Genomic DNA, 21,702 nt, shown 5'->3' with positions numbered 1-21,702 from the left:
TAAAAATACTTATTTACTTTAAAATCATTTTATTTTCTGTTTTCAGGTTTTTTTTTAAATTTATAAATATGTTTAGGCGGAGACTTTCATCATCATCATCAAATGTAAACTGTTTAAAAATTAATTAATTCATTAATTCATTAATTAACTATTACCCAGAAAAGACTTTCCCTGTCAAATTTTTTATGCATTATTATATGAACATCATTACGTCAGAGGCTTAATAGAAATGATTGCGAAATGCCTGGGAGATATGACGGGATCAAATAAATCTATAAGATAGCTGTGTTCATAGCCAAGTTCCTTAAGGTAGAGCATCCGGTCGAGAAGGATCAAACTCTCTAGGATCGGAGCGAAGGACATTCGCATGAGATAGAAAAGGTCCAAATAATGCTTATCCAATGAAAATTCGTGGAGCAGGGAATTAAGTTCGTCCGCCGTGATAGCGGCCAACCAAGGAGCATCTAATTTTGTGGCACATTTTTGAATGTATTCCTGGAAGTTTTCGATTTTGCGCATCTTGCCGACCTGCAGTTCATTCTTCAGCTGCGGAGCATGTCGACAAACCAGGACCTCCAAAAGAGCTCGGTAATAGAGCGTTACATTTGGTAGCTCCTTGGAATCCAAAGTTCGTTCGATTGACTGGGCCGCAAGCATCCGGGCATTGCGACCCATTCGCACTTGTCGCTTTTGTAGATACTGACTCAAAGGGAATCCGTAGTCCGTTTGCATGTCCATCACGGCCTTGTTGCCAAAGAATTCTTGTTTTGAGTAGCGTTCTTTCAATAAATGATAACAGCAGCCAATGTTACAGAGTAATCGGCAGTCTTTTTGGGCATGATACACTTGCAAGCAGGTGGCGGCCAGATTACCACAGGTGTGCAATCCAGTCAAGCAAATGTTGGGATTCCGTTCTTGCGGTAGCTGTTGGAAATGTTCAGCCAGCAGAGAGCCAAAATTGAGTTCCGTCGTTATAAATCTGGCAATAGTTTTGTAGTTTTCCAAAGCAGGTACACTTTTTGTGGAATCTCTCGTAGGTGACTTTTTTCCTCGCCTCTTTGGGGTGATTCCTTGGCTCTGCAGCTCCGCTCGTTCTGTAAGACCATTCCAAGCGCGCTGAAATAAAAAAAAATATGAATTTAACTTTCGCGGTCGGTTTATAGATTCCCAACACTGTTTATTATGGCTATTCTACTTTTCGACATGGTATATTTCAACAATCTAGCTGCGGTCACACCTTTCTTGAAGACGAGAAAAGCCGGCGCTTTTCTGCACGCTTGTTTTATTTTTTACCCAAACACGCTACAAAAATCAAACAAACATCATGTCGGCTGGCATGCCCATCAACCCTAAACCTTTCCTTAATGGGCTGACGGGGAAACCGGTGCTAGTGAAACTCAAGTGGGGCCAGGAATACAAGGGCTTCCTGGTGTCAGTCGACGGCTACATGAACATGCAGCTGGCCAATACTGAAGAGGTGATTGAGGGCTCCGTCACCGGCAATCTCGGCGAGGTGCTCATCCGCTGCAACAATGTGCTGTACATTAAGGGCATGGAAGACGATGATGAGGAGGGCGAAATGCGCGACTAACTACTTGGTCACCTATCTTACTTATAAGTCTATAAAAGTAATGAAATAAATCTAATTGTATTTTGTAATCCCAGCTTACCTGCAGTTTGCGATTGCGGCTTAGGGCGTTTTGTGAGTTTTCCGCGTTGGCATCAATGCCCAGCACGCGATGGCCATACTGAAGCGCAAGACGGGAGGACAAATAACCTTTACCATCGCCCGCATCCACTATGTAGCAGTCTTGGCATGAGTTTTTTATGAGATGGTTCACAAGAGCTGCTGTTAGTTCCACCTAATCAAATTTGTTAAAGTTTACCAGTTTTCTCACCTGAGAATCAACATACCTCGTGACACTTTTTGGCGCTCATAAACTCCCGGATGCTAAGCTGAACTACGTTATCCTGTCCCTTTATTAATTTCTCCACGCTGGTCAGCAATTCCGAATGATGCGCAAGGTGTTGTTGCTTGCCCTTATCCAAAAATTGCCTCCAATGTAGAAATGTTTTTACTGATTCATCATTTTTCCAAAATAAATTTTCTATAGCCATATCCACACTCTCCTTGCCAGATATGTCGCTTCTTAATGTCTCGGGAAGAAAACCTTCCCAGTGTTGGTCCGTCAAGTAATTAACCATGTGACAATTGACAAAATCCCAGTGAGGATTGAGAAATGCCAGCAAACCGTCAAGTCGCGTCTGCAATTGGGCAACACCCACTTTAGACATGCTGCTAAAAACTGTAGTGCTTGTGTTCGACAGCAGATGGTTCTGAAAGTGTTGCGACTGACGTTTTCTTGGATCCCAACAAGGCGCGAAGACGACGTTGGGACGACCGGATTTCCTGCACAGCCCCTACTATATCCGCCTGCGGATCGTTAGTGCGGGGAAACTCCTCGATAAGCGAACGTATCTGCTGCAGACTACGACGCACCTTATCCGTGTGCTGAAGTTGCTGCTGGGCTACTACTTGACCGAAAATTCTTCCCAGTTCCTCTCCTAGAGATACTCCCTGGGCGTAGCCCAATTTATAGCCTTCTTCGTTACCTTGCTCCTGGCCGTCTTTCAGTCCCTCCTCGTAACCCAAACGAGCTTCCTTCTCCTCAGTTAGGACAATGTCGTCAAATAGTTCGTTTATATCCCGCGATGGACTGGTCATCATACATATGTGATTTACCAAGAATGCGTTTTAAACCTTCCCTCACTCCTTCACTCTAATAATATTTCCGAAACGGTATGTATGTTCCCTTTTAAATACTTATTTTAAAAAATATGTTTACTCCCGACTTCTTAGCCGAAATGTGGTTCTGCTATGGATGTTTTACAACACTGAAAGTAATCAACAGAGTTAACAGTGCTGTTATTAATATTTATCAAAGGTATTCCTTTTTTTTAAATGAAGAATTTTCGTTTTTTCCGTTATTTTTATTCAACTGGTTAACTTTGACCTAATTTGGCATACCCGCTTGGGAAAACAGAATTTCAAATTCTTTCTAAAGATTGGTATAAATTAAGCTGGAGAAGCTAGAGCTTAAAGCTAGCCAAGGCACTTAATTTGGTGCTAAAGCTACATCAATGAAGGAGATTTCGATTCCCCTACATTACTAGTTCCATACATCATCATCGTCTTCGGAGCGTGCCTCTTCGCTGGATTGAGAGCCCTTTCGCGGCTGCACGGGTGGCGGAATAACGCGGGATAGCTGCTGCATTAGTGGATTGGCAGCGGTGGCCTCTCCAGGATTCTGGCTTCCAGAGATTCCCTTGCGTCGAAGCATTAGCTTATTATGCAGGTCCGCCATCAGATCCCCTGTGGAAGCGGCTCCCGCCTTAGAGCGTGTGTTATCCACGACATCAAGCGGAGCTGCCGCCGGTGACCGCAGACGTCCGCCATGAACTCCTCCGGCATTTCGTATGGCGGCCATAAGCTCAGATCGCGGATCTTCAGTGCGTGAAGGGGGTGGCGGCATTTTTAGTGGCGTAGACGGCGACGGAGAAAGCGGCTTTACAGCACCCTTAGTGGGAAAGGGTGGGGGCGAAGGTATCCTCTTTGTTTGCTCTGGAGGCGGTGGTGGTGGCGGCGGCGGCGGAGGTGGTGGAGGCGGCGGTGCTGCCATAGCTGGCGATGGACACTGACCCAGACCTGTCTTTCTCGCAGGTCCTGGAATGTGCGTCTGTGCCGCGATAGCTTGCACTGTAATTTCCTGCTCCTCGAGACCTAAATCTGGTAGCTCTGGCAAGTCGCCGAACTGCTGGGAAGGCGCAATTGGTGTCTGCTCCTCTACAGGCTCATATTGGAGATCATTGGCGATACCAGGAAGATCGGGCAGATCCAGCGGCACATCGATAGCGGGAGCAGCCAAGGCAGCGGGATTGTACCGTAAGTCTCCAGCTGGCGTGGCCAGTTTAGTGGTCCCGTGGGCCAGCGAATGTGGAGCCGGAGCAAGCAGTTTATCTGCAGTGGGCCTCAATGACTGACTGGCAACACGGCGGGCAGATTGTGGTGGTAGAGAGCGCTTCCAGGCATTAAGATCCTCGCCGTAGGCGAACTCGTTAGTGCTGAAGCGCATCAACGAGGGGACGGATCGCACTCCGTCTAAAGGAAGGGCTCCAAGACCAGCAGTGTGATTAGTCATCTTACGTTCGACGACCAGAGGCAGCTCTTGTTCTCGTTCGCCACGTACGTGGAAAAATATGTCAGCATCGTCCTGTTTCTGATCTGAGGGGCTATGACTGGTGTATTGCCGGTTCGGCTGCTGCTCCACCTGCTCCTCCATCAGTGGGTCGAGGACCACCTGTGGAAAGGTGGCTGGAAGCGGAGCCAGGACTTCGCTGGCCGGAAAACAAGCGGGTGCAAAGATCTGGATGGCCCGCTTGGAGCCAACAAGCGCATCGATTTTCGCCTGGGCGCGCTTCACACGATTGTCTATTTCCTCAACCTTTAAACCATTTCTCGCCAAGCGAGCATCGATTCGCTCGAAAATTGAATTTATGGTTTTGTGTAGACAGTCCAGAGACTGGGCTGCTTGGATTATGGTGTCCTCATGGTGCAGGTCGGTGGCGACAATAGACACCTGGTAGGGGCTGTGCAGATAAGGTGATTCCTCCATATTTGCTTTGCAAAAAATCACATATTTATTGTGATTTTGCTGGTGGTGTGACCGTCCCCTGAAGATAAAAAATTATAAAAACGAAAGGAAGTTTTAAACAGTTGGGTTATTCTAAACGGTAAACAATTACCACTTCAATGTAATAAAAAAACAACTATTTCAACATACAACCAAAATAATCAATATAATATAATTACATATTTAAAAAACTACATTTTATAAACAATTAAATTATAGGAGAAGTCTTCATTTTTAGTTGATCTCAGCTTCTTGTGGTTGGTAACTCTAAAATAAGCGACACGGCAGCAAACCATATCAGTTCACTTAAGTGAAAATTTTCTGTTGAATACTCATAATTTCATAATGGATAAAGTTGTTAAGTTTGCCGAACCTGGACGCGTCTTCGCCAAGGACTCTATTCGCCTGGTAAAGCGCTGCACGAAGCCCGATCGCAAAGAGTTCCAGAAAATCGCTATTGCCACCGCCGTGGGCTTCTGCATCATGGGCTTCATCGGATTCTTCGTTAAACTTATACACATTCCCATTAACAACATCATCGTAGGATCCTAAAATGCAGCTAATAGACGGAACATTGCAATAATAATACAATGTAAATTACGATTTCCCACGGAATCTAGGAAAATAAAAATCCCTTTTTCGGATTGTTTCGTACACACGTACATATATGTATAAATTCTAGTTTTGGTCTACTGGTGGTCTGCTTGCGATAGCTCCATACGGATAAGAACTTGGGGATAATGCTGAACATAAATATTCAACAATAAAGAGTCCTTACTCAATTTCTGACTGTTGGTACAGTCTGAATAGTATTAAAAGATAGATTTATTAAATATTTCAAATTATTACATATGTTCAAAAAGAATATTCTGGTTTTCGAACACAACAAATATTGGTTTGTTGTCTGCAGAAATCCTTTTTATGGCAAAAGTTTATTTTTAAATATTTATATTATATATTTAAAATATGTATTTTAAATCGAAAAAATATTGAAATTTTAATAAAAAAAATAAAAAAATATCGAATGCTCTCAATAACATCGAGTCTATCGAATAATATGCCTATCGACGAGTGTTCATATCTTTTTCAAATACGGTCATACTTAGTAAAGTAACTCAACTCATCAAAAATACATCGCAGTTGTTACGTGAAAGTTTTCAAACGCTAATTTGTATATATTAACAGTGCTTTTATGAAATGGTTTTTTGCAAAAGTGTCTGGCAGTGATTGTACAAATGAATTAACATAAAAAGGTATGTTTTTGAAGTTTATTGCGGCTTAAAAATTTCTTTAAATTTGATCTGAAAATCTGCGTGTGCGTGTGTTAGTAACATAAACGTGGCTTTGTCTTGACCAAAATATAGTAAAAAAGGTCTAAAAACAGGACAGTGCCTATTTAAAAATATATATTTCGTATTTAAGATCAAAACGGCGCCAGAAAAGCGGAAATGTGAACTTTATTGGTTAATTTTTTAGCAAGGCTACACATGCGAAAAATATTCCTTAGCGTCGCCATATTGAATTTTCGTTGCTGGCTTGTGTGTGTACACATGTATACAAGTACGTGTGTATACATAAATAGTAAAATCGCTTGTTTGTGGACGCTCGTGATTGTTTACCTATTGAGGGGGTTATAAATCCAAATATTGAGGATAACCCTGTTAGCTCTAAAAGCAAGATGCTTTTAATTTACAAGAAACAACTACCTACATTTAGCCTTCAAAATCCATTCTGCTTTTGCTTAAATATTTCATAATCACTAGATGTCTATACGATAACGGTTTTATGCACTACAACATTTTCTAAATTGTTAATCGTAACCTTCTAGTTACAAGTATTCATTAAATACCAATAAACGTGTGCCAAGGTGATTCATTTAAACTAATTTGAATGTATGTTTTAGTCAACCTCCTTTTTAACTATGAATATGAAACAAAGGGGACTTTTAAAGTAAATAAATTACCTTGTATTTTTTCCCTTTCAGCAAAAACATAGCAACTGCGATTTCTTCAAACCAAAAAACTTGATCAAAAGCAGGATCAAGATCTTGGATTTGGAATCCAAAATGGATCAGCTATTTGAAAGCTGTCGCGATGATGAGCGGAGGATCGGCGAGGAATACCTGTCAAGTCTGCAGGACCTCAACTGCAACAGCAAGCCGCTCATCAATATGCTTACAATGCTCGCCGAGGAGAACATCAATTACGCCCAAGTCATAGTCAAAGTGGTGGAATATTATATCAGCCAGGTTAACAAAACAAAAGCGTATTTACTTAAAAACCAAGACACTCCAGCTTACACACAGCGAACAGAAGGTCGACATAAAAAGTGATTCTTCATGTCGGAATTGTGATAGAATGTGTAGTTTATCGTTTACGTTTGCCGTTCGTTTGCAGAGAAAACCCACGAAGGGCACTTATCCTTCTGTAGTTTTTGTTTCTCATAGTTTTCCCAGTCTCCGTTGGTTTTCTCTGCAAACACGCGTGCCCAAATGTTAGATAGGTTCTTAATAATCATAATATTTATTAAAGTTATTTGGGTTTTAAGACGTGACTGATTTTATCCTCTAAAAAGGTAAGAAGTTTAATCTGCTCCTCGTTTCTTATTTCTTTCTACTTTGGATTCCAGAGTTTAAAGCTAAGGAATAACAAACAACCTAAAAAATGAAAAATTAAATAAAAAGAGAAAATACTTAAACAATCGTCACCAAGTTGTCTTTTATTTTATACAAAAACATTGACTGCTAACAATCAATCAAAAAATTGATGTGCAGCAATTTTTGTATTACCAAAAGAAATAAGCAAGTTTTGGTAAAAGTAATAAGCTCAAATTTAAAGTCCCAAGTCCTAGTGAACTTTATCTTTTTTTTTTGCCACATTTTCATTTATATTTCGCTTGGAAAAGGGATTAAACCTGCTAACATCATAAGTGAACACATATAACCCTAATGTTGGAGTCTGATACACGTAGTTTCTTCAGTTAGAAGCAATGCTTTGTGGGAATACTTCTCTGTGCAGTAGATATTCGCTAGAGTTCGTTCGCTCTGCCTTTGAAACACAAACGGGAAAAGATAACTTTCCCCAACAACCACTAAAGATGATGACTTCGATGGATGATCGCTGTCCCCGCTGTTGTGTTGTCAGTCTGTCTTTGCATCCAATTCAGTCCCCTTAATTCTCTGTCCCTTTATCTGTCTGAATCTCTGCTAGCGACGTTCCGCAGACACTTATTGTTCTTTATTTCTTACCTATTTTACCAAACTTTAAACAGGTGGCGCCCGAATTTAAATTGCCCATCCTATATTTAATTGATTCGATAGTAAAGAATGTGAAAAGCAGCTACGTCCAATTGTTTGGTCAATGCATAGTCAACATTTTCCTGCACGCCTTTGAATCGGTAAGTATCCATAATTACTTCTTTTGACTGCTAACCTAATTGTTTTTATTGCGATCCCGCAGGTTCAGCATTCACAGTCTCAGGTTTTAGAAAAGGTGCGGGAGCGCATGTATGCTCTGCGGCAGACTTGGAACGAGGTCTTCCCACCCTCTAAGATGTACGCTCTCGATGTGAAGGTGAAGCGCCTGGATAACAACTGGCCAATCACAGCAAAACAGCCAACAAATAAAATCCACGTAAATCCGGCCATTCACGTTAACCCAGACTTTCTAAAAACGGTAAGCTAAACTAGAATATATATATATAGAACGTATATGTAACCTTAGATATTTTTCGTGTAGGGTATGGTTCCGGGGATGCCTGTTAACCCCACATTGCCCAGCGATATGGAAGAAATATTACAGGCCAAAACTCGTGAACTGCTGGAGCTCAAGAAGCGCAAACTAGAACTTGAGTTGGAGCAAACCAAAAAGCATTTAGAGGAGCAGGAGCGTCAGCTAAATCAGGCCACTGATGCTATGGCGGGGGCTCCGGTAATCATGCCTGCACCGACTGCAACTTCCATTCGACCGCCTATTATGGATCCCGGGCTGGCAATGCGAAATCAAAGAGTGCCGGGTGCATTAGGCAATCCTGGCCCCATAATGTCCAATGTCCCAGCGGTTCAACAGGTAAATTTGAAAGTGTGAGGAGAACCTAAATTTACAAAGCCTAATTATATTAAAAACTTGCAGCAGTTTAGCAATAAGCCAAAAGTCAATCCAGTCAATCCGGCGCTGTTAAACTCAGTACGCCAACGAGATCCGCGACTAGCGCGGCAAATGCAGTCGCAGTCGACACATACGACTGCATCCGCACGCAACGATCCTCGCCTGGAGGCCAAATCCAGTTCCTCACAGAAATCGAGTCGGTCGCGCAGTAAATCACCTGTTCGATCTAGCAGCAGTCGTTCAGGAAAGAGTGCGAGCTCCCATCACAGCAGCTCGTCGAGCCGCAAGCGAAGTGAGTCAAAAAGCTCCAATGCTTCGTCATCTTCGTCGGGTTCTGATGTGCGACACAAGGGCGGCAGCACCAGCTCTAACCAGTCGCCGGTGAAACGATCCGGCAAGCACTCATCTAAGGAGCAGTTGGATCGCTATGTTCGCAATGGTTCTCCCGCAGGATCATCGAAGCGCAAGAGCAGTTCTCCGACTAATTCACCATCCAAGCCCAAGCGTAGTTCCCACAAATCGTCCGCATCTTTGGTGAGAGGAAAGACATCTTCAGGGCGATCGCACAGTCGGTCTCCAGTCTTCATGGATGTAGACCTGCGCACCAACCGCAGCAAGTCACCAGAGTCAAAAGGAGCAGTTAATTCATCTGTACCTCAGGCAGCCGCATCATCAACAGCAGCATCAAAAGCACCAAATGATTTAGAGAAACGTAAGAAACATCTTTTAATTCTAATTTTACATTTGTTAGCGAAAAACCAAGTCATTTTTGACTCGGAACCTAGACATACAGACAGCTTAGTTGAAAATTTTAAAACTATCAACCAAAATGGCGGCACTCAATGGCTTAGGCAGGTGGAAGGGAGGCTTGGGACTGTGTGTTGTTGACAAGTGGAAAACTTTTGCTCTGTTTAGCCGAAGTCTGTGATAAGTAAAACTGTGTTACTAAATTGCCGTTCTCAACAAAAAATGCTTACCCATGCATTCTGGTTGTTTTTATGTACAACATTTCTATAAAATTGAGTTACTGCTGGGCAGTAATATCAATTCGCTTTTAAAATCTTTTGCCTTTGGCAGTTCCATACTGACCAATATAACCAACATTACCAAATGATGACACCTTTTCCAACTGCTGGAATTTTATGTATCCTACGTTGTTTTCCACCTTTCTTTTTTTTTGGGAGAAGGGAGTTTCTATCGTTTTTAGGCAATTAATCGTCAACCATTAAGAAATATGCCATATTTTTTTCTAAATACTTAAGCGTTTTTTAAAGAATTCATACAAGTTTGAAAATTCTAAACCAAAGTGTAAATAAAATGTGTTTAAAAACTTTTGCATTCCAAGTTGTTTTAATTAATGCAAAATGTAGCCAAGTGTTGCCGCCTTTGGTTTGAGTTGAAGATGATTTTCGTTTTGTGAATGTCAAACCAACAAGTACACCTAAATTGAAAGCAAACCAAAACTAAACCATAATGATTAAACTGTGAAGTATTTCTTGTACCTTAAACTGACTATTGATAACAATTGATTAGATGAAGAGAAACTAAAATAAAATAAAGACTGCAGTTTTAATTCCTTGTTAACAAACGTGTAAACCAAAAGTGAACAAACATTTTTAAACTATATAAAGAGATTAAGTTTACTTTTATTTTAAGCGTACATTGTAGTTGGCTTCCATGTAAATACGAGCCAGCTAGTTATATCCGTATATATATGTATATTATTTTGTATTTGTAGAACGGCACTTTTATTCCTTTTTATACCCTTTTAATTATAACTATTTTTTATACTTTTTATAGTCTAACTTAGATTTTGCATTGGTTCCCCAACGGAGCCCATGGATATCTTTATTTATAATTTATGCCTTAGTTCTCTTTAATTTCTCTAGCCCGATTGTTGTGCCTGATGTTCGTTGGCCTTGTACCCTTTTATGATTTCGTTATAATTTTTCCACCTAGTCCCCACAAATTTTATTTGCTTAGCACTTTCTGCCTAGTTTCTCCCAAGTTTTCTTGTTTTGTTGCTTAATTCTGATTACCACTCTCCTCTGCCGTAAGAAAAAAATGTGTGTCCACAAGCCAAATCAATTTTTTAGCTACATTTCAAATACTCGAACCAGGCCCTCCTCCAGCTTCTTCAAGTCAGACGAATATAGATGTGTCGATCTTGGATATTGACTTGAGGCGGCCAATGACGCCGCCTCCTCCGTCTTTCGACTCACAGGAAATCCTCGACAAGAAGGAAACAAATATCGGCCACATCAGCAGCACAATAATACTCGCTAGTGGCACCTCCAACGCCTCCCCGTCAACCGCGTCCACTTCCAAATTGCCCGCAAAAGTGTCGTTCAAAATACAAAAACAGTTTAATAAATTAGAAAAATCTACAGCGAATCTATCAACAGCATCACTGCTAAATCCCAATCCCACGACTTCAGCAGCCACAACAGTTCCATCAGCAGCTCTGGATCCCTCGACCTCGTCCGTCTCCTCGCAGGGTAATGTATCGGAGGCCTTGCAGCTGTCGATCAATAAGTTGCTTCAAGTGCAAGGTGCGTCTGGTATTGCCGAGAAACGTCCCGCCGACGCACTGCCGCAAGAGATCGACGACGGAGAGCAACCACCACAACAGAAACGCAGCAAGTCAACCAAACTGGATGCGTAAGTGATTCTTGGGAGCCAATAAAACCTAATTGTTAATATTTTACGCTTTATTAGTCTCTTTGGCAGTGAAGACGTGGATCTGCGCCGCGAAATTCCAGTCGTTAAGCCAGGGGTTATTGTTGTCGAAGACGATTCCATGGATGGCAGCGATGTGATCAAGGTAGCAATTAGTTCTATATCATTTTAAATATATAAGAAAACTTGATGATTTCTATTCATTAATTTGTTTTTACGCTTACCCTCAGCCAACAAAGAAATCTAGTTCGCCTCCTAAGAAGGCAACGTTAGAGGAGCTACGTGCAAAGTTGGCAAATTCAGCTAGACTCCAGAATAACAAGGGAAAGCCTGGTAAGGAATCATTAGTTTCCATTTTGGGAAGCTGATTTGATGTTTAAAATTATATAATCATTTTTTGCATCCTGCTAATAAATTTATTTAATCCACTTCAGATAAAAACAAGGACCAGGCCGTGTCGCAGCGTCTTAAGCAGCTATCAGAGCTGAAAGCAAACGACGATTCTCAGGAGGCGCACGACGAGAAGGTTCGGACGATTCTTAGCCAGGCTCAGGAGATGTACGAGAACCATAACATGAACCAGGAACAGTATAAAGATCTTGTCCAGAAAGTGGTGGCCATTAATGAAAACAGTAAGATGAAGGATTCACGGCGTCGAGAGGAAGATCTCGAGCGTAATGCAGCGAGGGATGCTGTGCTTCGCAAACGCATTCCCAAGCTAAAAGGCAACGAAAATTCCTCGGGGTCACCACGTAGCGATGGTTCGCCCAGGTACGAGGAACAACCGGCGGCTACCGTGGAGAAACAATCAAATAAAAGGGATAAGTCCAAGAGGGACAACAAGCGCCGCAAGCCAAGCAAATGGGGTGATCAAGTGGATCCAGGGGCTGCACAACGCGCCGCCTGGCAATTGGCCAATGCCAACAATAATAACAATAACAACAAGCGAGGGGGTGTGATCCAACTACCCGTTCAATCTCAGCCTGGATTCCGTGGCATGCCCTGGCAACAGCCACCAGCAATGGTGTTACCCCAGTCAGCAGTGCCACCACCTCCACAACCGCCGTCAATGATGGGCTTGCCGCCCGTGCCACCGGTGACCATGACCAAAGCCATAAATTCTCTTGACAATCCTATGGCGGATGTAGTGCGCAGCATTACAATCGACGGAGGATCCAAGGAGATACGGTTTTACAATCAAGTGGCTATTATATTCATGGATGGCGATCAACCACATGAAATTGGCTTCCAGCAGGGCCAACGGGTAATATTAATTGATCACAATGAACCTTTGCCGCTGTGCTTCAACGATGATTACAAGCCATTCCACTTGGATGGACAGCTTCACCGGATTCGCTTTGGTTTTCCATCTCGCGAACTCTACATCGACGAGCATTGGTATGAGATATATTTCGGTGGTCCACCAGTATCGCTGCCGATTGGAAACAAAATGCATATAATTAAGGCCGAGGGTCCGCCACCCAACGTGGACATCGGCCGAGTGCGACGGGATTTGGTTGTAGGAAAGATTAATATGATTGTGGATGCTCATACTATTGTGCCCCTCTTTCTGGACGCCAGACAGCAGACTTTCCAGCTAGGTGCCGAACAGCATTCTCTGCAGTTTGTGGATAGCTTCCAATACGCTTTGCTGGATGGTCAGCTCCAGAAGATCGAATATGGTGGCCTCCCCAAAGGAATGGCTTTAAATGGCGGTCGTAACTGCTTCATTAGGTTTGGTACGCTGCCTAAAGGAGTTGTAGCCGGAAAGACTCATGTAGCGGATATGGTGTATATAAAGACTGAAGCTCCTTTGGAACCACCACAGCCGCCTCCAATGATTGTGAAAACATTGCCAGTATTGGAGCAACCAAAACCGTCTTCTGCTCCAGTAGCTGCTGCTGCCCCACTTTCTTTACCTGCAGCCGCAGCTGCCTTGGAGAGCTTGAACATCAATGATTTGTTCCAAAAGCTTGTTTCGTCCGGAATTATTGGTGGTGGAGCTGCTGTGCCAGCTGTTCCTGCCACAGATAAGCCAGTGTCCAAAGATTCATCTACCACTGCCACCGAAGCCACAGCTGCACCTGAAATACCAGCACCTGCACCAGTGCCCTCTGGTCCACCTATGGAGCCTATTAAGCGCATCGATCTTCACAAGCCAGAAACCATTAAGACCCGACAGTCGGCGGTTGTGGCCACTTTGTACTTGGGAATGCAGTGCAGCAGCTGTGGAGTAAGATTCCCGCCAGAGCAAACAATTAAGTACAGCCAGCATTTGGATTGGCACTTCCGACAAAATAGAAGGGAAAGGGATTCCACAAGAAAAGCGACCTCCCGTAGATGGTACTATGATATCAACGATTGGCGGCAATACGAGGAAATCGAAGATGTGGAAGAGCGAGAGAAGAACTTCTTGGAGGCTCAGGGGCAACCTGGCGGTATTGAGACTCTTGAAGAACTTTCGCAGCAACGATCGCTAGATTCCCCTGTGCCAACGTGTGCTGCCGGCACAGATGATGTGGATCACTGCTGCGATATGTGCCATGAGAAGTTCGAGCAGTTCTACAATGAAGAGCTCGAGGAGTGGCATCTGCGTAGTGCAATCCGTGTTGAGGATAAGATCTACCATCCTCTGTGCTACGAGGACTACAAGGCATCGTTGAATCCCCCTGCGGAGGTTAAATCCGACAAAGATGTTGACATGAATAACACTGATGACAACGCCATGGATACCCTAATCAAAGTAGAGGATGACGATGATGATGGTAAGTTTATATTCAATGGGTAAAAATAATCTTTTAGCTAATAACTAAAATTTTCATAGGTGCCGCTAAAACAACACAAACCATTTTGGATGACGATGACGACGATGTCATTGTGCTTCCCAATGAAGAGCCCAGTGTCACGGAAATTGTCGACGACGACGATGAGGACGAATATGTCCCGGGCAATGTGACACGAGCGGACATGGGAAATGAGTCTCAGGACAAAACCGAGTCCATCTCCGAGACGAAAGAACCGGAGAGCGACAAGGACCAGCTTGGTGAACACCCCCAAAGCGAATCGGCCAATGAGTCGGATGTAGAGATCCAAGAGCCAAACATTCCTTTTACCGATCTAGACACCTACGTGGAGAAGGAGATGGATGAGGCGACCAAGGCTGCGCTGCTTAACGTTAAGATTAAGGAGGAGCCCAAGGATGAATACGAGGATGACGAGGACGATGGTTTTGAAGATGTGGGCACGGTGGTATCACTGTTGCCCCTGCCAGAGGACGAGATCTCAATCCACAGCAGCGGTAAGTTTTTAAAGGACTTCTTACCCTTAGTAAATTATCAAGTTGCTCAAACGTCTGGCATCCTGGCAGAAACTCAAACGCACACCATCGGCTCGTCGGCTTCGCCAGCCACCATAGAGCGGCCCGCATCGGTGACCTCTCTCTCCTTGCCCGCCAATGAGACGGACGAGGTGGAACAGGCAGATGTGAGTGCCGACACAGAGGCGGAACTTAATGGAGAGAAGCAGGAGTCCACGCATAACCTGAGCGCAGTGGGTCCGGCGTTACCTTTGGCTAGCATAGTTAATAAAATAAAGATAAATATCACTAAGAATACGAGTAGTAATAGTCATAATAGTGCCTCCAACGCCATGACCACGGACTCGCAAGTTTCGGCCATCAGCGTCATCGGTGGATCAGGAGCAGCCGGTGGCACATCTGGAGCCGGAGAGTCTGCGCAACAGGTGAACGCCATTCAAACTATTTCCACCATTCCAGTGCTTTGCGGCGGTAACACATTTGTGCCAAAGATTGCAACCAGCACTCCCTCCAACGTTATCAGCTCGATCTCGGTAATTGGCAGCAGTTATGGCGGAAGCAGCACCAGCAACAATGGAAGCCGGAGCATTAGCTCCAACGCATCCACTGCAGCTGCGTCGGTTCCGACGGAGTCGGCCAGCCGGAAATCGCCCACTCCTCCGCCTGCTCCAGTTGACCCGGATCCGGAACCCGTCGTAGAGATGAAGCCAGCACTGCAGAACGCTACGCTGAAGCGGACGAAAAAGGTGCAGAGCGGCGTCGAAACGTCGGGCCTATGCTCGATCATGTAAATCGCACGGCTCACCAAGCGATATTCCTATTTTATTTTTACTACGATTACTTTTACGCGTTACTTAGTTTTAGATAGCCAACGAGACGTTCTCCGCCGGAGAGTGGCGACTCGTGATTTGTAGGTACCCAGATATTTCTTCAATCCGGCGCTATACACTCGTATAAATAATTTATTACCGAAAACAAAAACTTGCAAAATTAAATAAAAATCATTTACAGAATAAAAACAGAGTATACATAATTTGTGATAACTTTATAACACTAGCAAACGAATCATATTTCTTTGACCATTAACATCATGCTTATCTAATGTGTAATATTGCGAATTTTTTATAACTATTTGAAAAAATAAAACAAAAAAATATAAGAAGTATATAGTTTACTATTTAATGATTTTTAGTTGGTAGTTGATTTAACATATATAAATATAACTAATAAAGAGGTATATTCAATAACAAATAAATGTTTTTTATTTTTGGTACAAGTTATAAAAGTTTTAATTTAAATTTACCTTAAATTAAATGTATAAAAACGAATTAATTGCCTTGATTTTTAAATACTTAAAGCCTATATACATTGGCGCCGAATTTAGGGTTGCCTATTTGGCTGAGTTTTATAGCAGTCTGCTTCTATACATGGATTCAAAACAGCTGATTTCAAGAAATGCCCTAAATTTCGCCACGCGCTTCATTGTATGCACGTGGGCTCGTTTCTTCATTTAAATTAAGTTTTTTATCAGAAATATTAAATAAAAGCTGCAAAACTAGTTACTAGAAATATGTCGTCCTCCTTTTTCCTTAAGCCAGGTGCCAAGGGCACCAAAAAACGGAAGGTATGTAAAAAACACTGAGTAAAAAGAAGCACCTGTAACGCTTTCCAAAGAATCCCACAGCAACAACAAAAGGAAAACCCCTCAAAAAAGGCAGAACAGCGGGAAAATCAGCGCCTACAGCCGGCGAAACAGTGCCGAAAAAGCAGCGTCGACCAAAGGAGGAAGATGAGGAAATAGCTAGCGACGATGAGGAGTACAACAGTGATCTGGGTGGCGAAGATGACACCCTGGCATTTTCTTCTGACGAGGGCGAGGAGGAGACTGCGCAGGACAAGCGTCTACGTCTAGCCAAACAGTACCTATCGGAAATAGAGAAGCAGGAAGCAGACCGCGCAGAAGATCAAGAACTAGCTCAGAGCGTGGAGCAACGTCTGCAAACGGACTACTTGGACAGCGTAGGCAAGCTACGCCGGAACATCGCTGGAACCCTGAAATCCTGCGAATCACGCGGCATCCTTAAGCACAAGGTGCACCACACGCCCATATGTGCCTTAACACTTAGTCCAGATGGAAAATTTCTCTTCACCGGAGCCAAATCACAATTCCTCCTCAAATGGTGTACGGAAACGGGAAAAGTGCTGGAGAAATCCGATGTTCTGTCGCATCGTGAGGAACCTGAAACGGGAAAAAAAAGACGATCGCATATCATTGCCATCTGCATCTCCTCTGATACGAAGTTTCTGGCATTGGCCGAAGGTGGTCCTAACATTCAAATTTGGTGCCCGCAGACGATGAAGCATGTTAAAACTCTGAAAGGACACCGGGATAGTGTGGCAGGTTTGGTTTTTCGCAAAGGAACTCATGATTTATACACAGCAGCCAAAGATCGGTCGGTAAAAATCTGGTCGCTGGATGAAATGGCCTATGTGGAAAGTTTGTAAGTAATAAGGCAACAAAAACATTCAGCTTTTAACCGAAATACCCTTTCAGATTTGGTCATCAAACAGGTGTGACAAGTATAGATGCTTTAAGTCGAGAGCGTGCTATCACCGCCGGCGGTTCGGACTGTTCCTTGCGGATCTGGAAGATCACAGAGGAGTCGCAGCTGATTTACAACGGACACAAAGACAGCATTGAGTGCGTTAAGTACATAAACGATGAACACTTTGTATCTGGTGGAATGGATGGGTAAGTAGGAATTAAGGGTATCGTGAAGGGTTAATCATTTGTATCTATGTTTTCAGTGCCATTAGTTTATGGAGTGCCTTAAAGAAAAAACCCATTTGCACGACACCATTGGCACACGGAGTGGGAGAAAATGGTGTCGCCAACTGGATAACAGCTATTGCTGTCGTGGTCAACACGGATTTAATGGCAACAGGTTGGTATTACTCATATTTCGGTTTCAGAATAGCACTTAATTCCCCTCTCTGTTTGTCTTTAGGCTCTTGTGATGGTTACGTTCGTCTATGGCAGACAAATCCCAACGCGCGAAAAATTATTTTAATACAGAGTATAGCCATCGCTGGTTTTATCAACGGACTGGCGTTCAATGCTGATGGGACCAAGCTGTTTGTCGCTGCAGGCCAGGAGCACCGCCTGGGTCGCTGGTGGCGACTAAAGGAAGCCAAGAACCACATAGTTGTAGTCGATATTAAGCTGCAAAGCGCTGCTAGCAGTTAGTTTTATTTCTAAGCTTAAGTAAAGTTGTATAGTTCTTTTAACATGATACGGCGTGAAAAAAATATAATTAAAAGAAGAATTTAATATTCTCCCAGAATGTTTCGAGTTATTAAAAAAATTGTTTTAGAAGAATTTCTAGTCCTAGAATGACCAAAATGGCGCACTTTCAGGAAATGATATTTCAATAGATCTGTTCTATATAAACTCTGCTAAGTTTTATTTATTGCAAATTTGCACATACATCAATTCTTAAAGTTTTTTATACAATACTACACTAGATTTTGTTGAATAAGCCGTATATTTAAATTTAAAAAAAGGCTTATTATTAGTGTGGCTGTGGAACACCCCTATTAGGTTCTTGTCAAGGGTAATTTTAATAGATAGTTATGGTCACCCTGGAACTATTACAAAACATAAAACGCTGAAATGCAGAAGAAAGCCGGCGGAGGATTCTTCTCCTTTTTTAAGACTGAAAGAGGTCGAAAGCTGATCTTCTATGCAGCGGGAGCCACCACAGTTTCCCTTTTTGTGGGCAATTTTCTGCCGCACTCATTTGGTCTGAAGTATTACCGAGACTTTGTGCAGTGCTACCAGTGGGTGAGCAAATGGTTCTGATTGGGAGCCATTGTAACATTTCATCCATTTGTAGACACGGCGTAGAGCGTCCTGTGCCGGAGGCAGTGCAGCAGCGGCTGCAGAAGGCTTTGGATCAGTTGGGCCTAGCGCCCTTTGAGCGGAAATTTGTGAAGCCCTTTACCGTCTTTGGATTCGATCTGTTCCAGGCGGGGACAACTAGGTTGCGCTTTGGTGGCGCTCTAGGCATTCCCGTGAACTATGGTTATGGAAGTCCGGAAGAGATTAAAAGGGCGGACATTCGCTTCAGGGATCAACAAATCAATTGGAATTCTCCCAGCGGAAAGCTTCTTGAACAGGCCATCGTTTTAAATGAGGATGAACAGATTTTCGGTTTGAGCAAGGCTGTGCTGCAGTTGCAAACGCATCGTGTGCTTCTTAACTCAATCTTCCCCAGCGTCAGCTTTCTCATGGTCTACACCATGGGTCACTACCTTAACCTGCGTCTTGATCTCTTTGCACGCCATGGAAGTGTGAGTCCCTAAGCATTTATACTATTAATGACTTTAACGATTTCCTTTCGAATTCCCAGGTACGCTTCGTGCTTTACAGCATTCTGGGACTCTTTGGCTTGGGCATCTGGTCTTTTATGAAAGATTTTAATCAAGTGTCCACGGATGCAGAGATTGACAAGAAGCTAGCCAGCATGGGTGGTCAGTACGTAGCAGCCGGAGCTAGCTACTACGATAAGCATTTAAAGAAGAACATTGCGCTGAGAGAATTGATCGGTGATGACACCTACACTGCTCTGGGTAACGAAAACTATATGCTTCGTCAAAAATCAATGCCTCTGACAGCGCGAAAATCATTCTTTCTGGAAAAGCTGGAGGAACTCAAGAAGGCACAAGAAACAGAAACACAATAAACTGATAAATTGTTATGTTTTTATTGCCGATTAACGAAAAAATAGTTCCAATTATTTTACAAATATCAATATGGTGTAGCCTATAACAGTGGATAGTTGTCCTTAACCTAAAAAAATTTCGATCGGATTATCTCCAGAGGAGTCTCGTAAATTGACTAGAAATCATGTTATAACGCTGGAAATGTAGCTTGGAATGCGAAGATTGCACGTGGTTAAACTTCATTAAAATGTTTCTTCGCCAACAACATCACTGATGGTGGCCACTAGACGTCGGGCGTGCTCCACGGCACATGTGGCGGTTACAAGTCCCAGATGAATGCAGTACAATTCATAAACTCGTACTTTTGCCGGAGACAGCTTCGGAAAGCACAACTCAGTCAGATCGTGGTAGTAGTCCATTGTTAAAGCTCCTGGTTCTGTTGGGGATTTTGAACCATTGCCACTAGCAGCTCCTGTGGACAGAAAGTGTTGCTGCAAATCCATGCCGGTGCTAAGAACGCCACCCGATAAATCCTCGAACCACAGGAAATAAGAATAGTGGAATGCCTTGTCCTTCCACATAACCGTGGTCTGGCCCTTCTTAAGGTAGCTCCTTGATATCTCTACCATGCTCCAGAGTTTTGTCTTTGGCACCAGCTGATTGGGTCGCAGATCCGGAGCCAACATTTGTCCCCTGCTGCGGTTAACATACATAAAGTGCACTAGACCTGGAAAGTCCTCCAAGTAAGCATCTATAGATATATTTCGAGTAGCTTTGACGGCCAGAAATTCAGCGAATTCAAGCAGCTTTGCCTCTACATTTGCTGCCGTATCGGAGAGTTGGTCCAGCTCATGAACACTGGAGCTGTCGCAGCATGCCAACGTGAATATCTGCTTTAGTTCCTCTCCAAACGAAGGAAGATTAGACTCGATCCGTACCAAAAGCTCTCTCTCATAATTCTTAAAGTACTCCGTGTACATCTTTCGGAGGTTTTCCCATTTGGCGGCGAACTTTTTAGTGCAGTTTTCCAAGTCCTCTGTTTCAGATCGCTGTTTCAGGTATTTCTTTAAAGCTGTCAGGGATTGGACTATAAAGGATTCCAGATTCTCGAATGCGGGCTTCAGTGCGTCGGAGTCGCCTTGATGTTGCACGGCAACAATCTTTTGAAGCACAAAGAAGGAATCGTAAATACAGCTGGTCAGTGGCATGTGGGCGTACTCTATGACCTGGAGGAGCACTTGGTTGCCGTGAAGGCGTGAGATATGAACGATGCTGGGTACGCAGCCAGAGTTCACGTCGTAGGAGACTCCTTGCAAAAATACAGCCACTGCCCGCTGAGCTGGGGATTTCGGCGCTTGGAGAGCTCGCGCCATGAGGCTAAGGAAAATCAAATCTGCAGCAGCAAGCGGTAGCGCTTGGCGTGTGCTGTTGGCGGCTACTAGTTTGTGTGAAACTAGCAACAGGACGTGGGCCCGGGGTAATCCCAGCTGCCTCAGGTGCTCTAGCGTTGCATCAAGAGTTAGATGTACAGTCCTTTTCAACTCGGTATTGATCAGAAGCTTGGGCATGGCCTCCAGAAGGTAGGTCTGGTCCTCCTGACACAACAGGGTTTCATAACAATCCAGACATTGGGTCAGAAGTTCCTGTTGCATAGCGCCTGCCTGAGCGGCAAATAAATTGGCTCCGTAACAATAGCGCGTCAGTGTAATAGACACACCCAATTGTCGTCCTAGCAGCTCGACGGGAATTTGTCCGATTTTTAGGAACGTGAACCCCAGGAGTTCGCCAAACACCAAATTAAAGCCTTGCTCGCACTGCAAACTGGTGTAGGCATTGTCGAACTGGCACTGCATTATACGTTGCGATCCAACGATGGGACTGAAAAGCTGCAGCAGAACATTGCTGTCCAGGGTACCGCCAGGACGGAGAAGACCCTGGGTGGTGGCAACATTTTTGATTTTCTGCGATAGCGGCTCGTTCAGTTTCTGGTACACAACGTCGTTGGCGCTGTTAAAGACAATAAGTCCGTTCATTTTCTTATCAGCATTAGCAAAACACTAAATACACAACAAAACTTTCTCCACTTTATCGGTAACTAGGTGTTGGGTAACGGAATTTTGTTCGCTTGATAAGGAAAGGTGAGCTACACTCGCAGTTGCTCAACACTAACACCCACCACTTCAGT

The 21,702-nt window shown here is 43.6% G+C and overlaps 9 protein-coding genes across 14 annotated transcripts; 5 read left to right on the top strand and 4 right to left on the bottom strand.

Annotated features, from left to right (window-relative positions):
* Positions 1–73: 73 nt before the first annotated feature.
* Positions 74–2,295, bottom strand: LOC108106755 (methyltransferase-like protein 25). The gene is made up of 3 exons (XM_017213995.2): positions 1,915–2,295; positions 1,671–1,862; positions 74–1,116 (listed from the first exon to the last, which is right to left on the bottom strand). The coding sequence occupies exons 1-3, from the start codon at positions 2,293–2,295 to the stop codon at positions 208–210; spliced, it is 1,482 nt and encodes a 493-aa protein (XP_017069484.1). The 3' UTR covers positions 74–207.
* LOC108106758 (small nuclear ribonucleoprotein F) lies at positions 1,235–1,664 on the top strand. Its single transcript, XM_017213997.1, has one exon. The coding sequence runs from the start codon at positions 1,325–1,327 to the stop codon at positions 1,589–1,591; it is 267 nt and encodes an 88-aa protein (XP_017069486.1). The 5' UTR covers positions 1,235–1,324; the 3' UTR covers positions 1,592–1,664.
* Positions 2,296–2,299: 4 nt separating the features above from the next.
* LOC108106757 (LTO1 family protein C191.08) lies at positions 2,300–2,877 on the bottom strand. Its single transcript, XM_017213996.2, has one exon. It carries the CDS (start codon positions 2,726–2,728, stop codon positions 2,300–2,302), a length of 429 nt encoding a protein of 142 aa, XP_017069485.1. The 5' UTR covers positions 2,729–2,877.
* A 93-nt stretch (positions 2,878–2,970) lies between these two features.
* On the bottom strand, positions 2,971–4,839 carry LOC108106760 (WASH complex subunit 1). Its single transcript, XM_017214000.1, has one exon. The coding sequence runs from the start codon at positions 4,671–4,673 to the stop codon at positions 3,171–3,173; it is 1,503 nt and encodes a 500-aa protein (XP_017069489.1). The 5' UTR covers positions 4,674–4,839; the 3' UTR covers positions 2,971–3,170.
* Positions 4,840–4,940: 101 nt separating this feature from the next.
* On the top strand, positions 4,941–5,353 carry LOC108106761 (protein transport protein Sec61 gamma-2 subunit). Its single transcript, XM_017214001.2, has one exon. It carries the CDS (start codon positions 5,037–5,039, stop codon positions 5,241–5,243), a length of 207 nt encoding a protein of 68 aa, XP_017069490.1. The 5' UTR covers positions 4,941–5,036; the 3' UTR covers positions 5,244–5,353.
* A 447-nt stretch (positions 5,354–5,800) lies between these two features.
* LOC108106576 lies at positions 5,801–15,948 on the top strand. 6 transcript variants are annotated; one of them, XM_017213752.2, is made up of 12 exons: positions 5,801–5,944; positions 6,676–6,939; positions 7,962–8,087; positions 8,150–8,365; positions 8,429–8,758; positions 8,825–9,509; positions 10,894–11,458; positions 11,516–11,621; positions 11,707–11,809; positions 11,911–14,241; positions 14,301–14,774; positions 14,844–15,948. In XM_017213752.2, the coding sequence occupies exons 2-12, from the start codon at positions 6,757–6,759 to the stop codon at positions 15,581–15,583; spliced, it is 5,859 nt and encodes a 1,952-aa protein (XP_017069241.1). In that variant the 5' UTR covers positions 5,801–5,944; positions 6,676–6,756; the 3' UTR covers positions 15,584–15,948. The 6 variants fall into 6 exon arrangements, with proteins under 6 accessions (XP_017069241.1, XP_017069245.1, XP_017069244.1 ...); XM_017213756.2 differs by having other exon boundaries at positions 8,822–9,509; positions 11,236–11,458; XM_017213755.2 differs by having other exon boundaries at positions 8,822–9,509; positions 11,203–11,458.
* A 303-nt stretch (positions 15,949–16,251) lies between these two features.
* Positions 16,252–18,136, top strand: LOC108106260 (U3 small nucleolar RNA-interacting protein 2). The gene is made up of 5 exons (XM_017213225.2): positions 16,252–16,416; positions 16,467–17,293; positions 17,347–17,544; positions 17,601–17,737; positions 17,801–18,136. Exons 1-5 carry the CDS (start codon positions 16,363–16,365, stop codon positions 18,037–18,039), a joined length of 1,455 nt encoding a protein of 484 aa, XP_017068714.2. The 5' UTR covers positions 16,252–16,362; the 3' UTR covers positions 18,040–18,136.
* A 307-nt stretch (positions 18,137–18,443) lies between these two features.
* On the top strand, positions 18,444–19,837 carry LOC108106615 (transmembrane protein 177). The gene is made up of 3 exons (XM_017213815.1): positions 18,444–18,632; positions 18,689–19,145; positions 19,205–19,837. The coding sequence occupies exons 1-3, from the start codon at positions 18,466–18,468 to the stop codon at positions 19,535–19,537; spliced, it is 957 nt and encodes a 318-aa protein (XP_017069304.1). The 5' UTR covers positions 18,444–18,465; the 3' UTR covers positions 19,538–19,837.
* LOC108106613 (Hermansky-Pudlak syndrome 1 protein homolog) lies at positions 19,543–21,618 on the bottom strand. Its single transcript, XM_017213813.2, has one exon. The coding sequence runs from the start codon at positions 21,548–21,550 to the stop codon at positions 19,760–19,762; it is 1,791 nt and encodes a 596-aa protein (XP_017069302.1). The 5' UTR covers positions 21,551–21,618; the 3' UTR covers positions 19,543–19,759.
* Positions 21,619–21,702: the final 84 nt, after the last annotated feature.

This window comes from Drosophila eugracilis, unplaced genomic scaffold (assembly GCF_018153835.1).
Source record: "Drosophila eugracilis isolate 14026-0451.02 unplaced genomic scaffold, ASM1815383v1 contig_81, whole genome shotgun sequence".
NCBI classification, from domain to species: Eukaryota; Metazoa; Arthropoda; class Insecta; order Diptera; family Drosophilidae; genus Drosophila; species Drosophila eugracilis.
Note: the sequence above shows the minus strand (reverse complement) of the source record. Positions and strands in the feature narration are given on the sequence as shown.

Excerpts from the sequence above, each read along its gene's own strand:
- LOC108106615 (XM_017213815.1), top strand. The coding sequence starts at position 18,466 with ATGCAGAAGAAAGCCGGCGGAGGATTCTTCTCCTTTTTTAAGACTGAA. Across the intron at positions 18,633-18,688 it reads GACTTTGTGCAGTGCTACCA|ACACGGCGTAGAGCGTCCTG; the intron begins GTGGGTGAGCAA and ends ATCCATTTGTAG. Across the intron at positions 19,146-19,204 it reads TCTTTGCACGCCATGGAAGT|GTACGCTTCGTGCTTTACAG; the intron begins GTGAGTCCCTAA and ends TCGAATTCCCAG.
- LOC108106613 (XM_017213813.2), bottom strand. The coding sequence starts at position 21,550 with ATGAACGGACTTATTGTCTTTAACAGCGCCAACGACGTTGTGTACCAG.
- LOC108106755 (XM_017213995.2), bottom strand. The coding sequence starts at position 2,295 with ATGTCTAAAGTGGGTGTTGCCCAATTGCAGACGCGACTTGACGGTTTG. Across the intron at positions 1,863-1,914 it reads GCGCCAAAAAGTGTCACGAG|GTGGAACTAACAGCAGCTCT; the intron begins GTATGTTGATTC and ends AAATTTGATTAG. Across the intron at positions 1,117-1,670 it reads GCCGCAATCGCAAACTGCAG|CGCGCTTGGAATGGTCTTAC; the intron begins GTAAGCTGGGAT and ends TTTTTATTTCAG.
- LOC108106757 (XM_017213996.2), bottom strand. The coding sequence starts at position 2,728 with ATGATGACCAGTCCATCGCGGGATATAAACGAACTATTTGACGACATT.
- LOC108106758 (XM_017213997.1), top strand. The coding sequence starts at position 1,325 with ATGTCGGCTGGCATGCCCATCAACCCTAAACCTTTCCTTAATGGGCTG.
- LOC108106260 (XM_017213225.2), top strand. The coding sequence starts at position 16,363 with ATGTCGTCCTCCTTTTTCCTTAAGCCAGGTGCCAAGGGCACCAAAAAA. Across the intron at positions 16,417-16,466 it reads AGGGCACCAAAAAACGGAAG|AATCCCACAGCAACAACAAA; the intron begins GTATGTAAAAAA and ends CGCTTTCCAAAG. Across the intron at positions 17,294-17,346 it reads ATGGCCTATGTGGAAAGTTT|ATTTGGTCATCAAACAGGTG; the intron begins GTAAGTAATAAG and ends ATACCCTTTCAG.
- LOC108106576 (XM_017213750.2), top strand. The coding sequence starts at position 6,757 with ATGGATCAGCTATTTGAAAGCTGTCGCGATGATGAGCGGAGGATCGGC. Across the intron at positions 8,759-8,821 it reads ATGTCCCAGCGGTTCAACAG|CAGTTTAGCAATAAGCCAAA; the intron begins GTAAATTTGAAA and ends AAAAACTTGCAG. Across the intron at positions 9,510-10,893 it reads ACCAAATGATTTAGAGAAAC|CTACATTTCAAATACTCGAA; the intron begins GTAAGAAACATC and ends TCAATTTTTTAG.
- LOC108106761 (XM_017214001.2), top strand. The coding sequence starts at position 5,037 with ATGGATAAAGTTGTTAAGTTTGCCGAACCTGGACGCGTCTTCGCCAAG.
- LOC108106760 (XM_017214000.1), bottom strand. The coding sequence starts at position 4,673 with ATGGAGGAATCACCTTATCTGCACAGCCCCTACCAGGTGTCTATTGTC.